General features: G+C 40.6%; 1 protein-coding gene across 6 annotated transcripts in view; it reads right to left on the bottom strand.

The window, feature by feature from the left end:
* Positions 1 to 16,677, bottom strand: part of GRIA3 (glutamate ionotropic receptor AMPA type subunit 3) — a 146,281-nt gene that overhangs the window by 67,873 nt on the left and 61,731 nt on the right. For all 6 annotated transcript variants that reach the window (XR_005565953.1, XR_003539858.2, XM_027716383.2 and 3 more), the window contains exon 4: positions 12,873 to 13,060. Coding sequence is in view for 4 of the 6 variants with exons in the window: in XM_027716383.2 (XP_027572184.1) it covers positions 12,873 to 13,060 (188 nt within the window). In the remaining 2 variants the exon portion in view is untranslated. The remainder of the gene's footprint in view (positions 1 to 12,872; positions 13,061 to 16,677) is intronic.

Below are 16,677 nucleotides of genomic sequence, written 5' to 3'. Positions count from 1 at the left end.
CCACTTTCAAATCCACCTTCCTGCCTCTGTGGGCTTTGATTTTAAAGAGTCATTGAAAAATACAAGCTAAGAGGATACGCCTGCACTTTTACTGAGAGAAGTAGCTGTCGTGACTTTGGCAGCAGTGAAAGGGAAACTACCATGTCAAATTAATACCTGTTAGGAGCTCATCTTGACTCCATTTGAATCCACTGCCATCTGGTCAGTTTAGTCTGTTTAATCAAAGTTATTTGTCATCCTTTATTCACAAATGAGAAAAGAAAGAAAAAAACTAGATCACAAATGTACAGACTACCTCAAGTATAGCTCAAAACCATGATATTTTATGAGTCTATTAGATCTTCCCATAACATACTGATGCTGACAGGCAGTATTGCCACAAAGAAAGTCTGTAGATTTTTACTGTGCTTTTCATACCAGACAAGTGGCAGAAATATGCCACTTTAATGGAATGACAGGCAGAGATCTGACCTGCTGTAATGTGTCTTTCCATTTCGACCCTATCTGGGAACAAGGCAGTGTAACTCTAGAGTTCTTTCTTAGGTTTTAAAAAGACAGTAGTAAGAAAAATGAGATTTCCTATAAGCTCGGAGTAAAAAAAGGATTTTGTTGTCTTTGTTGAGGTTATTTGTGCATTATTTTGAATTCCATTGTTGCAAAAAGCCCACATTCAAGAAAAAAAACCAATCTACTGATTTTTAAGTATATGTTCACATTTCTGAGGATAGGAGACCTTAGCTACCTCCAGCTGAACAGTAATGTGCCTTTAAACCTTGCTATAGAAATAAAATTATGACACCTTTGCCTTCAAAGCAGGGAGAAAATGCCAGAAGTGATCGTGCAATTCTTTCTTTCCTTCCCGCAGCAAACAAGCAAAACAGACAAATGGACTGAGGGCTAAAAAAAAATTTAACAGTATCATCACGATCAGCTATCAGTGTTGATTGCACTTCGTGGGAACAGAGGGATATCAAGCACAGCAACAACTGTCTGGCAAGCCTAAATTGTTGTGGAGCACACTGCCTTCTCACCAGGGTATCAGGTCAGGTGGTTTCTAGCTTCTACCCTAATTGATAGCATTTCTGTTATGAAGATGGAGTTACTTCCATCTTATCTCAGATCTGAGCAGCTCCTACCTGATATTGGATTGAGTGATTGAAAACTTGTGCCCTGTGATGCAGCACTCTATTGGACCAGTGGCACTGGCTAATTTGATCCTCAGGACACACTCAAGAAAGGAGAGGAACAGAATATCAGGGTGACCATCCGATTAGTTCAATGAAGGTTGAAGCCAAGGCCCAAAACGTTGTCAGTATGTTAGCAAGGTGTTTACCTTCTCTTGAGTGGCACCTGCAAAGTGCTGCATCTCAGCTCTGTTTCTACCACTCAAGAGAAGGAGAAACCGATGAAACTCTTCAGCTGGAAAACAGAATCCTCTCCCCTGCCTCCCTCCCACTCCTGCAGGCCCTTCCTGCAGCAGGGAAGCTGCCCATGGGGTCTGCAGCAATGGCACTGCAGTTCTCTGGGGTCAGTGCACTGTTAACAGCAATGCAGGTACCTTCTACAGCGTTTCCATGGGAGCAAAGGTGCAACAGCACTTGACAGCAGTACATAATCATTCCTCGCCATGTTTACTTTGCACGGGTCACCCCTTCTCATGTAAATTTTCCAGACAGGAGGAGGATAAACAGGAGAAGAGCAGAAAATAAAAGTTCTCCTAAAATGTGAACAGGATTTTCCTCATCTAACCAGATGCCACAGCAGAAATAAGATCCACTGTAACCTCAGTAGCTCAATTTTACTGTAAGCTTGCAGAGCCCACTTGCTGGTTTTCCAATTTCCACACAGGCGCCTGAAGAAAGTGCAAATTCCCTTTGAGTATTATAAACACTAGATGAAGTTCAATCTTCCCTCAGTAAATTTGTAAAAAACCCTCCTTTTTGGGGGTCATGATTTTGTCTCTTTCTATCACACCAACAACACTAACGCCAATATACGAGGTTCCGAAGGAACCACAATCTCGTGGTGGTAAAAGATACGTCCCAGCTAGTGGTGGTCTGTCACTGCCAAACAAGTGATACCTGTCCTGCCTTTAATTCCACAGAGACAAAACCATTTCTACATTCAGCAGAAGTAGCTTCCCTCATACAAAGCATCAAAACTTCATGACTGTAATTGTAGTGCAAACCCAGGGAAGGCGATTTGTTTCTTCACTTAGTATTAATGGGACGGGAATGTGGCCACCAGGGATTGTGATGCTGTAAAATATGCAGTAAACAATGATTTCATTTATATGAAGAATGAGTACTAGATTAAATTTGAGTTAAATATTAAATGAAGAATGTATTAAATATTAAGATGAAGATTCCACACACATATTATTTGTTGCAGATAAAAATAACTGCAGAGATAGTTGAGATTAATTCATCACCTTTTCAGAGTCTTCATGCCCTCTAGGGAATGTCACAACCCCATACACTGTCCCAACTGGTGTATCTTGTATTTTTGTGCAATATATGGACCTAAGGATTTTACTTCCATGCAATTACCACCTTACACATTTGTGACTACACCTCATAACCCAAATCTCACTTTTCTCTATAGAACAGTATCAAGATCATTTGTTTGGGCTTATAAAACATTCTTCAAACAGCTTTTGGCTGTTCTGCAGTGTATCTCTCACGGGAGAGACTCTCCTAGAGAACCGGAATCTCCTAGGAGGAGGAGACAAAAATGTGCATGGTGGAAGCAGGGATCTGAGATGCCTCTGCAGCATTTCATTAAAGCTTTTCCCTCTCTGGCCCCCTTCTTGTGCCCTTCTCTCCTTTGCCTCTCTCCTTGATGACAGTGACATCAAGAGTGAAATTCTGCCTTTAAAGCCATCTCCAGATGATGGTGTGCATGTTAGTCCTTGGAGGGTAATTAAATGCAACATCTGAAAGCTGTATTGTGCTTCATTCTCCCTCCATATGGCTAAACCTTCTTTTCTCATAACTAATCTGACATTTGCTGATTGAAGATTCTGTAGTGGAATATGCATTTAATTTGTGCATAAAAGGTTACATTAGAAATTACTTCAGAAAAATATCACAAATTGTAACATAGGTTCTGAGGGCATGATACTTTCTCCTAATTTCTTTCCCTGTGATGACAAAATTTTCTGTGAATTTTCTGTGCCCTGACCAAATTTTCCTAAATTCATTTTCCTTGATGTGACTTAGCAATATTGTCAGATTAACTAATCTGTTGGCACAACTATTGTTAAAGGACATATTCTACTGTAAAATATCAAACCTTGGAGAACATGGACATGAAGAGTTTTATGATTCCTGTCAACTGACATTCATAATCACAGTTATTTACTCTTTAAGCTGAATGAAACTCCTCAAATAAACTTTTCTTTCTATCAAAATTTCTGCTTTGTTTAGACAGACAAAAACAGTGCTATATCTCTCAGGACTGCATCTCTCTTCACAAGTCGCGTCCTTCAATACAAAAACCTTCATGTCAAAAACAATCAAAATTTAAGCTACCCTTCATTACTTGAAGCTATTTCACTAAAAACAAGATCAGATATAAGTGGCTGTTACAACCACAACAAAAATTCTTTGTAGCATATGAAAAGGATACTCAAAATTGCTGAGACCTTTGCCCCTTATTTTGCCAAGATATTCTCAAGAGAAGATACTTGTTCCCAGACAGCTTCCTGGAAGAGATATGTCACAGAAATTCTTTGTTAGTGAATTCTTTAGCTTCTTGAGTAAGCATAATAGCCTAAAAATCCAGTTGCATTCTGGAGGATTTTTTGCAGTTGTATTTATGGGAAGCAAACAATTAATTACATATGTTACTCTGCAGCAGTGATTTCCATAGGTGTGTAATTTTAAGAAGGACATAATATTTTATCTATGCAGTTCTAGTATATTACTTGAGAAATACACTCCCTTGAAAATTATTCGTAATAGAGTGATCCAAGTTACATCTGAGGTAATTTCACAGAAGTTCTGGTACTTTCTGAAGCCTCTGTAAAATCCTAAGTTCTTCCTAAATTTAAATTTCACCTAAAATTTCATATGGAGGCTTTAGACCTCACAGAAATAACAGAAAGGTTGCTTTCCCTAGCAACATTCATGGTTAAACTTCCTTCAATCTGCAGTGTAACCAGCTCCAATCCCATGTAACATGGTCCCACCACAATAACATCCTCATTTCCAACTTCACATACACTTTCTTTCCCTATGCTACCTCCTCGCTTCTCAGCAGGTGGGGATGCTCTCACTGTAGACCTGCAAGTCCACATCAGGTATATCAAAATCAGCACCATCAAAACCGACTTCCAGCTTAGTGTGCTTCACTAAGTTTCACAACACCTAAAGTCACTTCCACAAAGACTGTTAATAACAGTAATTTCACATTTATTCTTAGTTTTCCAAACCTTCTGCAGGAGTCACAAATGCTTCATCACTGTCATACAGTTTGACAGTGGTTCCACATCATTAACAAGCGGTTCTTTAGTGGCCTTTGCATCGTGTGCCCAATCCCTGTGACACAGGAGATACGGAACTGTCCCTTTTGGTTTTCAATACCACGAAATTGGTATTGACAACACACTTTGAACATTCCTAAGAGCACACCCTTGCAATCACAAACATAAACAATGCTCATTTCTTCTCTGTATATCCCATGGGATACACAAAACTTCTTCAGTCATGGCTGCTTAAAATATGAAAGGATGTATATCCGTGGGAGGCAGAGGGGAAGAAATTAGGTAAACTGAGTCACATGTTATAATTTAAAAAATACACAAATTTCCCATTTTCTCCATACTTCCCATCAGGATGTCAAAGTAAAATCCCATATTATTCCCTGGAATTGAACAACAGTCCTTGGAAAAAGAATTCTGCTTATATAAACCATTACTGCATGTCAGGATCACTTCAAACTATTATTTGGATATAACCCAGAAGTGTCGCAGTAATTCAGTCCCAATGCTCACATGAGAATCTTTTGGAAGGGGTTTTGTACTGCAGAGCACTGCCTTCAAGCAGACCAAAAATACTGAATAGTAGCCATTCTTTTTTTTTCCTCCTTTTAAGCATTTCCTTTCCTTTTCAAATGCCCTACAAAATTAAGAAAAAAAAGTCCATGCAACTTCCTCCAGGAAAAACAAGGCTACTTTTTCTTATATTTTTTATTATAAACGGCATTTTACTGTGACTGGAATTGCACTCTATTTGGGTTTTTCAATGCTTTGAAGGAGTCTGAAAGGTTTATTCTGCTTCACTATAAACAGCACTCTGCAATATTCCCCATATAACTTGGTGCATAAACCATGAACTGAAAAAGATTACGAAGAGTTAATTTATTTTTACTAGATCTAGTTCATTCAGCAGAGGAGGCTGTTTTATTCATATCAATTAATGAAGTCACAGTAATATTTTTCTTTTCTGATTCTTTACATGGATTCTCCCAGTACAGAATTACTTGGGGTATTTTTAAGGGTCTATGTATATTGTTGATAATTTTATTCATTACATGCTTTGGAAGAACAAGCTTCCAGTGGTACATACACCATTATACCTGCACATGCGCAGCCATGGTGTGACACAAATAAATTTAATTTAGCAACATGGGCTTTTCTTAAGCCTGGGAACATTAACTTCCTCTAAAATTGTTATGCTGTTTTCCAGCTTACTGGTTGGATACTGTGGGATAAGTTTATATTTGAGTTGAGTTGATGACTTACAGGGCCTGATTCTTCATAAATTTAGCCCTGGCTGCCCCTGGTGGCTTTAATCTGATCCCCAGAGGCCAGTGGAATTGCACATGTAAGAAGGTGGGATAAGAGAGAGGAATCCTGCATGAATGTGTAATTACAAGCAGTGACAGATGGGACTGGGATGGTACTTTGCTGTAGAATGGCCTGATCCAAACCCATCTGTAGCCCAGAGCAAATGCACCACAGCTCTGGATCACACCTCCGGACCTCATGTTTAGGGACTTCTCCCTGCAGGATTGTAGCTATGAATTGCCAGGGTCTTGCATACTGCACCACCAGCATCTGGGCTAAAAAAGCCCAGGGGGGTGGCCCCCACTTGGCAAATCCTGCTGTTTGAACTGCAGGGTAACAGCGCTCTACAAAATACACTTGGGAACACCTTGGTGCATGAAGGACCCTAAAAACCCCTGTGGTTCTTTTCCTACCCCGATACGTGATTCATATCACACTGAAGCCATTAATCCCAGCCTAGTCAGCTGTGAAAAAAAGACCTACACTCTTGTGCAGCTTTTCTTTTACTGAGTTGGGACTTCTTCCCTTGTAAATGAACTGATGAGACACCAGAACTACCGCGCTGTCTCTGGTGATGTACAACGCCTGTTTTCACAGTGGTATTGTGCTATTACTATTCATTTTGATAGTGTGTTTCCTTCCTCTCCCTGCAGTTGGTTTATCTGAATTGTCGCCAAGATGGTTGGTTGCCTTGGAAACTAATTAAGGAAAGCCTTTGGTTAGAAGCAGAGTTTCAAGCATTAAACTATTTGAGAGACAGATGCAGAAATTAAGGTAATGTCTGCTAAGATGAAAGGGTTTATCCTTTATATGGAGAAGAAAGAACCACATTAAACGCCAGAACTGAAACAAAGCAACTTTTATACAACACTGATTTTTAAAACCTGGAAGAGATGAGTGAGCGAGGGATTTCTAAATCAGCCAGGGGCTTAGAAGAGGTGACAAAGATTCCCAGAGCTACTAGGGATGCAGAGATGGACAAACAGAGTGGGACAAAAAACTCAGGAGATCTCATGTTGAGCAAATTTTAGCCAGCTCTGCCTTTCCCTCAAATACTCCGTGTCTTTAAAAGAGTTTTTGTCAATGTTGCTTTTGAAAAATACCTGCACAGCTAATGAAACACCAAATCCTCCCCCCCCCGCCCCCAGTCCAGATACAGCATGAGAAGCATCAGTGTGTACATCTGCCTCTAAAATACATCAAAAGAGGGAGTGAGAGGCTTCCGCCAATGGCCCTCAGGCTCAACTTTTCTCCCGAGACTGTCAACAAGGGTAACAATTAGTGCCAGCTGCAGGAACAGCTCAGGCAGTGTGGACACAGCCTCAACAAGGAGTGGGACCCTCAGAGCACTTGCTCAGGGCAAACACATGCACCATTTCTGTGCACTCAAAAGCTGCAAAGAAAAGTGAACTATGCAGCAAATTGTGCTTTTACAGCTACCTATTAACTGAAGTTCAAAGCAAATACAGTCTCTGTATGAGCATATTGGCATCAATTTAAATATTGTCTCCAGGATAATGTTCAGGATAATGGTTGATTCTACTTGGAGTAGTGTAACTGAACAGAGATTCTAGTTCTCTCTACATTTTAATGGCAATACAGAGGTTGCCATATAAACTGTATGACTGTAACTGCATAACTGCATACTAGAAATGTTGTGGTAAAAATATGCAAAACATTAAAAGCAGATGCATGTGTGCATCGGTGTGTGCATTTATATCCCATGAATTATCATAAAACATAAAATGAGTAATTGCTACTATCACAGAAAAATAAAAACTAATGGTGACTTCAGGTTCATATGCCTCTGGCATAAGAAACCAGAGTTGCTTGGCAGCGATCTACATACAGCAGCTTCCACATTTACAGTGAGACATTCTTTGTATTAATTATTATTATTAACTGATCAGATACATTTAAAACCACACTTTAATGTCTTTTGAACACTTTTAAGCTTTGTGTGCCATTACCTCAGTCATTCTGCAGGATGACTAATACTCCGTTAAATTCCTGCCATTTGGAACCTGTCTTGTTTTATGAAGTCTAGGTGATGGCTTTGGAGAGACATTCCTATTTACAAGCTAGAAATTCTCTCCTCAGGTATGTGTGAAATGTGCTATATGTGGGGCAGATTAACCCAAGATGTTACTTTTCCCTGCTTTACCAATCCATCTCCTGCCCTTTAGGAGTTTCACAGTTGACAGGAGCAGGCCCTTCAAGGCAGATACAGCTGTCACTTTTGACGTATACCCATTTTTAACTTACCCTTCCACTGGCTACAGTCCTGAGGGTGACTGACCTAAGTACTTCCCCTTTCCTCCCCACATGCCCATACGGACTTGTGAGCTGCTGAAACTTTCTGGACATGAAGAGAAAAAAGTGACCTTTCATTCTGCTTTAGATCCTGATTTCAACAATACTCATGGGTACCTAATGAAGAAATGTCCTAAATTTTAAGTTTCTAGTTCATTGGAAATGTAAAAATGAACTGTACCAGTTTCAGAGTGATGTTACACAACACTGTACATAGCAGATACTCTCTTGGAGCCTCAGCTGAACCCCCTTCTCTGCTCTACACAGCTTCAGACAGAGGATAAAATCCAACTCTGACATGGCCATGGCACCAAGTCCTGGAGAAAGCGGCAGGGATGCACTGCTCTGGAGGGTGTGCTCTGTGGTGTGCCACCCTCAGATGACATGGCATTATTGGGGTTCAAAAGCAAGCAGAAGCTACAGCTACTCATAGCTCTGCTCCTGCTTTAAGTGTCCCACTGTGTTTGTAGGCAGTTATATTTTAAATTGCTGCAGAGAACACAGGCAAACCCCCACCAGACTGTTTATAAGTGAACATTTAAAGCAGGAAGTTTACATGACAGTGGTGTTGATTTTTTTCAATTACATTTTTCCTTATTTCTTGTTATTTTTAATGACTACTGGTCAACCGAATACTACAGTTTTGCGTTTATTCTTACGACACCCTCAGTGTGAAAGCTGTTGTGCAGTGAGCACACTCCTCTGAGATCTGAGCAGCTCTGCAGAGAGATGCAGCTGTGGCTGTACTGAGAACCTGCACACCATCTTCCTAATCTCAAAATTTCAGACTTGAAGGTCAAGTCACAGTCGGTGCTTGCACAGGACAGAGTTCAGTCAATCAGATTACCCTTCATAATCCTACAGATGCTTCACTTTAAGTCGTCTTTGACAGTCTGGCTGTCATTGTAAAACTTTGGGGACTGCATTCCCTACTGTAATATTGCTTCTGCTTTGTGAGATGCCTTCACTCGATACAGATATTTCCTTGGAGCCTAACCTTTATGACTATGTTTGGAGATAATGTCCTTTTGACAAAAGCATGCGGTCTTTGGAACAAACAGGTCTTTTGTAAAGTTTCACCATTTTGATCCTGAATGGAGTTTCTCCCTCCTCATTTTCCCTCAGGAGATTTTCTTCTAAATGGACATAAAGCCATTCTAGTCTGAAATACAGCTTATTATCCTGGGAATAAGAAAAACATATTTCTTAACTCAAAAACATGTCTCTAAATACACGGTTGAACAGGCTAAAGCTTACTGTTAGCTCTCAGAAGAAAATGTTCTTCTGTTTATGAGAACAAAATTTTGTATCTATCTGTGAAGGAATACAGAATATTTTAGCATCAAGGGACAAGAAGTGTGGGGAGCTTATGAATTTTGCATGACATAAGTGTTGGTATCTGTATGCTTGAGAGGCCACTAGATGATTAAATTGGATATAGTTTTGTTGTGCAAGGAAGGATATAGATCCACATGCTCAGTGGTTATAGAACTATAGGGTAAGTGAACAAACAGATGGTAACTTACAGAATAACTATTAATCCCTCTGCTTCCCCTTACTCTGCAGTTGAAGAGATCTGAGCAGGGTTTCCACTTCTAGAACAAAATATAAGGCCCATCACAAAATAATCTGAATGGGGAATGAAAACAGATGTGTTGGCAGAGTGAAATTGGCACTAAACAGGTTACTCAGGTAAAGCAGGAGCTGAGGTGCCCTCTTTCCCCTACCTTACATTTATAGCTGGGAAAGGTCAGGTACCAGCCAGCTCTGAAGAGAGAAATACTTCATATGATGGGTTACAGATCTTGGAAACATAGGAACATACAGATTTAGCATCTGTACTAAAGGCCTATGGAATACTCAAGGTCACTGACTCACATGTCTGTACATCGCTGGAGGAAGGTACAGAATATTCCAGAACAATCTGGAGTCTCTGAAGAAAATCCTCAGATGTGTAATTGTCTTTAGATGAGCCTGAACTTTTGGAAGCGAGGTATACCCCCATCTGAACCGGTTGAAAAAAGCATCAAAGGAAGAGAACTGCACACAGTGACCAGCCTGATACAGGAAAAGAGGTCACTCCTATTTAACCCAAGCACTAACACAGAGCCATGATACACAGTTTCTGGAGCAGAGAACTGACAAGCTTGCTGAATGGCCTGGTCGAGAGCCCAAAAGTCTGATAGCAAACTCAGTGTGTGTATAGACTGTTCAGTGGTTTACAGTCTGTTTATTTCTGCTATGACTTTTGTTCTTGGATAAGTTCTATTTAAGCCTCTGAAATTCAGGGTCACTGGCAAATGCTACTGTTGTCCCAAAGACAATGAAATGACAGGTGTCACACAGTCCCAAGTGACCACGTAAACACCCTCTCGGGAGGGAGGCATCACTCCCAGGTGATGTGAGGGTCGATCTTAAAGATGTGCTCCTAGGAGGCCAAAAAAGGGAGAGGAATGGAAAGGCAGCTGGCTGAGGCAGCCCACATTAACCCTCTGGGAGGCAGTCTGTCCATCAGTTCTCTGACATCAGTACAGACAGGTAGAGAGTCTTGGCTTCCCTTTGCTCTCACTGGAGGAAAGCTATTCAAACCCAGCTGCAATTGTGCATCAGCATGTGGAAATGTGCTCTGATGTTACTGCCTCTCAGCTAAGCAGACTTTCTAGACTTCACACATAGCACCATGGAATTGACTTTTTAAACTGCAATAAACTGCTAGATTTGAAATATGCAAATCCAGATTTATCTCTCCCCTCAATGGTATGCTATCAGCAAACACAACTGGCTAAAAAAAAGACAACTCTCCACTCCCTTGAGCAAGCTGGATGGATGGATTTAAGTACCACACATATGTGTGAAAACTTTTAACTACTTTATGAGAAGATAACAAAGTAAGCAGAGGAGATGGAAGGAAAAGCCTAAAACCAATAATTGTTAAGCTATCAACCTAGGGGCCGCCATTACTGACTTTCTCTGCAGAAACTTAAGTCACTGTTTTTCAGTATGCAATAAAAAACCTCTGGAAATTGTTAACAGAAGATATTTTTAGCATCAGAGGCATCAGTGTGTACTGTAGAATTTGGGGAAGCCTGGAGGCCCCAGTAGCAAATTTCTACTTACTCAGATGCTAATCACATTGACAGAAAGCTGAATCATCCATTTAATAAAATTACAACTTCACTAGAGTTGAATTTAGAATAGCTGCAGAAGAAAAGAGTCCCCAGTTTTTTGCTATATGGTTTGCTTGGTATATAGCTTTCATTTCAGGCACTGGAAAGGTTTGATTATTTTTTTCTCTCACTTCATTACAGAAGAGAAAGAGAGAACAAATGTAAATGGAGTTAGATCAAACAAAAGGCCTGTTTCTCAGCAGAGAGTGGGCCCTCATGTAAGCTTGGCTCAGGAGCGCTCTCCTACAGTGTTTGCAGAAGAGTGGGCCGTGGGTAGGTGTTTTGCATCTTTTGCAGAAGAAGAGATGTTTCTTACATTTTACAGTACGAATTTCCCTAAAGAGAGCACTCACCATATTGCCTAAAAATACAGTGTACAATGCAGTGCTGCATATTAATATCACAACCGTACCAGTTGTCAGAGTTACAGACCAGCATCACCTTGTGCTGTGCTCTCTTGAGCACTTCTTTCCTTTCTCTGTAAGCAGCAGCTCTGGCATCTGGCTGCCCCCACAGACTGACCCTCAGTGATATACCTCAAGGTTTGACAGGAACTGAATACTTTGAGAAGGAACTCAATGAATATATTTTTTGTATTTCCCAGGGTTTATTACAGTGAGGTCAGTTTGCTGGTAGTTTACAATATAACATTTCTAAGAGATATGCTAATGCTTCATGAAATTTAAATGTTACTTTTGATCTATTCCATAATATAAACCCACAGTTAAATTTATGAAGTGGCAATAATCAGAGGGTTTTTCAGTCCTAATGTAAGTGAATTCCCAAATGCCTACGAATAACCAAGCACCATGGATTTGGTTTCACACCAACACCAGCTCTGCTGTGAGCCCAGGCAGCAGGCAACTGTGCTGTGTCCGCTCCCAATGATTTGTATCTGTTACTACACCTCTTCAAGCACATTGCACAGCACAACCAGTGGCACAGGCATTCTGGGTAGCCTGCTGGGATGGCCAGAGGGTATGGCCATTCCTCCGGGGCAAAGGAAACACTGGGAAGGCCACACAAGAGCAAAACAGTCACCTCAAATGCATCCTTCCCCATAAAAGTGTTTAGACTCTATCACTCGCAATTTAGGCCTGTCAACAGCACTGGCTGTGCAGAGGGAAGGGCTTTATGTACCAAAAAGTGCTAATGTGTCATTTGGACTACCAGCTGAATTTTTCATTAGCAGTATTTTCTTTCGGGAATTCTTTAAGATCATTCTATGATACTTCAGTGGCTTTTTACTTCTTGTTTCATGTTCCACTTAACAAACTGCACCTGTCTTGCAATCCCTACAAGCAGCCTCAATGCCAATAATGTTACTCTGGCAGCTGAGGTTTTAGGTTCTCAACCTACTTAAAAATAATTCATTATTAACATCTGGGAAAAAATATCACAGAGACATTTCGTGGTAGGTTACACGTAAGTGCTGCCACCAACTATGAGCATCACTGTGGCATTTTAATTTTACTAGGTAACTGGGCAGCTGTTGGGACTCACATCTCAATGGACACTTAATTAATTTCTAGAAATAGACAGTTCTGGGAATATTAACAATGTCTGTCACAGAGAGATCACAATTTCTGAAAAGCATATACCTGTTCCAAAATGGTGTTGATTCTGTCTACTTCACAGTCAATTAAGTATCTTTTTTCTTGTCGTCTGTCCATCTCCTCTATAATTCTTCTGAACTCTTGAACATCCTTTATGCTTCCTACAGATCTGGCTGTCACTTGCCAGTTGTTCTGTACTGCTGCTTCCATAATCGCCTGAAGAATAGAAAATCCTGTGGGGGAAGAGACAACGCAACCACTTAAAAAGAGAACAAACATAAAACCTATTTTGAATGTTTGACAAAGGGTTCACAAAAACTTGCATCATCTAAAGGGACACAGAATAGCTGAGAGCCTGGAAGTGCTTCGTTACTTGAGGAAGCAACAGTGTAGGGACCAGTCTCTTCTTTCAGTGATGCCACTGGCAAAGTCACTGACTTCAGCAGAATTGCCTGGTGGTATATTACTGCAAGGCGTATCAGAATCTGTCCAATATATCATATTATGATCCTCTCAGGGATGTTTATGGTCGTGCTGGGGTCTGTGCCAGCTGAGAATAGGAGCCTGCAGCCATTACTTGGGCAAAAGTCCATCAGCTTGAGGAGAGGGACAGAAGAGGTGATTTGCAGACTGCAGCAATGGGTCATTAACTGGCAGAGATCCAAGCACTGCACAAGAATGCCAATTAAGTCATTGTACTGGTCATTGGAGCCACAACCACAGGAGAATATTTTACTGATACTCACTTTGATTTCAAAAAATGCTTTTAAATATGGAGTCTAACAGCACTAACCACCCTTTCAATGCTTTCATTAAGGTAATATCAACTCATTTAGCATCCTCAAGAAGAGAGAAACAGCACAGGATGACCGAAGACTGCACAGTGGGAAATTATACAGGCAAGCAGCATTTCATTTCTTGTGAACAGCCGTGCCTCAGCAACAGGTAGAACTAAGTCCCTAAGTGAACAGCAGTGGAACTGGGAATGGAATCTCCTTCAAGTCATGCTATGTAGGAGTTATCAGACATTGATATGCAACCCTTTATTATAGTATGTAGATGGGAATTTGGTGCATTACCTGTTTTGATTCAGGAAATTTAATTTTGTGCATAATTCTAATCATTTCAACTCTGAGCAGATGCCAGTCAAAGAGAGAGGTCACCTACTTCAAGCACACAGTGGTTTTCAGTGGAGTTTTATTGTTCAGAAGCACATCCATGTAGCCGTTTCTGTCCAGATAATTTATTTCCAAAACTTTCAGTCCAGTTATTTAGTCATACTGTGGATTTCTTACCCACAGCCAGATTTGAAAAGCCTCCATGCAGGCACATAAACACAAAGGATCAACAACTCATTAATTGTGCTCTGCGATAACCAGTTCCCCACACTTCTGAAACTGAAAGGAGTTTGAGCTCCAGAGGAGCAACACATTCACTGCTGCAAATTACACCAAGAGCTATTCTGAACTCAGACACCCTTGTCGGGGTACGGCAATAACAAAGAACTTGTGCTGCCTGATCTTCCGTAGCCTGCTGTAAATCTGTAGTGGCTGTTTGAAGCCAGAGGAGCTGCATCATTACCTCATTACAAACACAAACAAGGAAAGAGTGATTTTCTGGATTGCAATTAGATTATTATAATTTACCTTGTGACTTCCTTAAGTCTCAGTCAAATGCCCTCACTTTCCCCATGCAGCCTCCTTGATTCTTAATGCTTTCCTTTGTATGAATGCACTTTACTATCCCATGAAAGGTGGTGACAATTAATATGTACGCTCGTTTAGAATTCTTTCTGGCATCTTCTTTCCTTTGAGACTATTGAAAGAGAGGCATTTACATATGTATAGTACAATGAACTCAGTCTTCCTTAACATCATATTTTACAAAACTGGTTGTGATGTCTGTGACAGCATTGTGATTCCACTACGTGTAGGAGGAAGATCTAAGCCTAAGATACTTTGTTGGCTGCAAACGAGGAATTTTGATGTGGGAACATAAAAACCACTAATGGGGATTTACAAATGCTTTGTGTACAAAGATATGCTTTTAAAAAAAATATGATTCCACCAAGTAATAAATATTTACAACTTTGTTTCATCATTCATATAATGTCTAAGTATGAACCTTGAGCTTGCTGTAAACAACAAACAGTTTGTAAGTCCAATTTTTTTTACTCCAAATTGAGCAAATTGGTTCAACATATTATTAAAGAATGACACTTTAGCTCTATTTTTTTGCCATGACACATACAAAAGTCATGAACTGTCTCAAGGAAAGAAGGAAAATGAACATGCTGGAGTGCAGATGCTATCGGTTGACTGCCACGCTCCCTGTTTCAGATAACACTGAGTCAGAACTTGCTTTGTCAAACCTTGAATATCTCAGAAGAAAGTTAGGCAATTTTCCTAATTTTGTGCAATTACATGTTTATGTGGGTGTGAGTGTGTGTGTATTTTTGTATGTTTGTGTATTAGTCAGTGGTTACCATTTCAAGAGAAAGAAGAGCGATGTTACTCAGCAGCCTTTCTCCTATACATGAAAATACAGTTACAGTAAACTTACTGTGAAAAGTTTCAGAGCTTCATAATTTCTGTGTTCTCCACCTCCTCTTTCTTGTCACATCAAGTCTTTACAGTCACAGTCCCCTCTACCCTTGCCAGTTCTTGAAATTCTCCCTGTGGTCACTGTCTGTGCTGTGCCAGCTCCTGTCTCTCAGGCCCTCTCCCTCTCCCATCCTTGCTTTGAGAAGAACCATTTGCCTTTCCTGTGGCAGCTCGTTAGGCCAGTCCTCTGATGACCTTTACAGAGCCCATTCCCCTTGCTTTACAAAAGCCTGGTTCCAAGCTTCTGCTTTCAGGAGGGCAGCACTCACATCCTCGCTGTTCCCAGCCTCCGGTCTCTCTCCATGCCTACTGCCTTCAGTGCCATTTACTGCACTTTACATCGTTCCCCATTACGTGTCATTTCTGTAAACAACATGTTCCAGGCTCCAGCTGTACTTTACCATTAAAAGAGCTGTTACATAAGCGGTGTGATTGTTTAAATAAAAGGACCATTTTATCTTCAAATGTGAACTTTCCTTTCTCCTTAGCATAACAATGCAAGCTGTGCCAGTTCAGGAGCACTGCCTGGGTAATGAACGGGGAAATTATTTTCCCTGTTCTGCACATGTTGGTGACCAGGCCTGTACACTGCACTTTTCCACACCCTGCCCTCAGTGCACACACCCTGTGAATGCTTCACAAGAGATGCTCTCCCCTGGAAGTGTGGAACTCTTACAGGTACCTCTCACCTCATTCCCCCTAAAGGAGACCAGCCAGCCATGGCCACTATCTCCAGTCTGTAGTTCTTCTTTGGTGTGCATCAGACCTACTCTGAAAGACTAAGAAGCGATAATTCATCACAGGTCTGTGAAGAAGTCATGGAGGAAAGGCTTTCACTGATACTGTTGCCAGTTTATACTACTTCAATCAATAAAGCCAAAAAATATTAATTAAGACAAGAAAAATTGTCATCCTTCTAGAAGATGACAGCAATGAGATCACCTCAAAACCAGCTCATAATACCATCACTAAAATTCAGAGTTGCACATCCTGTAGTCATTAACAGCAATACAGACAACAGAAAAAAATTATTCAGATTCCAATCTGGTCTTGCAACCTCTTTTTTTTTTTTAGTCATACCTTGGATGTGAAAAAGCAGTAGGATGAAAGGCATGCATTTTTGTGAATGCACTGCTTCTGAGGCTGGCTCACTTGATGGCACCACGTCCCTTCACTGCACTAATAATGTTATTAGCAAGCTGGTGTTAAAGATTTAAAAACAGTCTGGTCACACAATGGTTGTGTCC

The sequence above is a fragment of the Pipra filicauda genome, unplaced genomic scaffold (genome assembly GCF_003945595.2).
Source record: "Pipra filicauda isolate LSUMZ 115617 unplaced genomic scaffold, ASM394559v2 scaffold58_size5111680_pilon, whole genome shotgun sequence".
NCBI lineage: Eukaryota > Metazoa > Chordata > Aves > Passeriformes > Pipridae > Pipra > Pipra filicauda.
The sequence above is the reverse complement of the archived record's forward strand: the minus strand, read 5'-3'. Positions and strand labels throughout refer to the sequence as shown.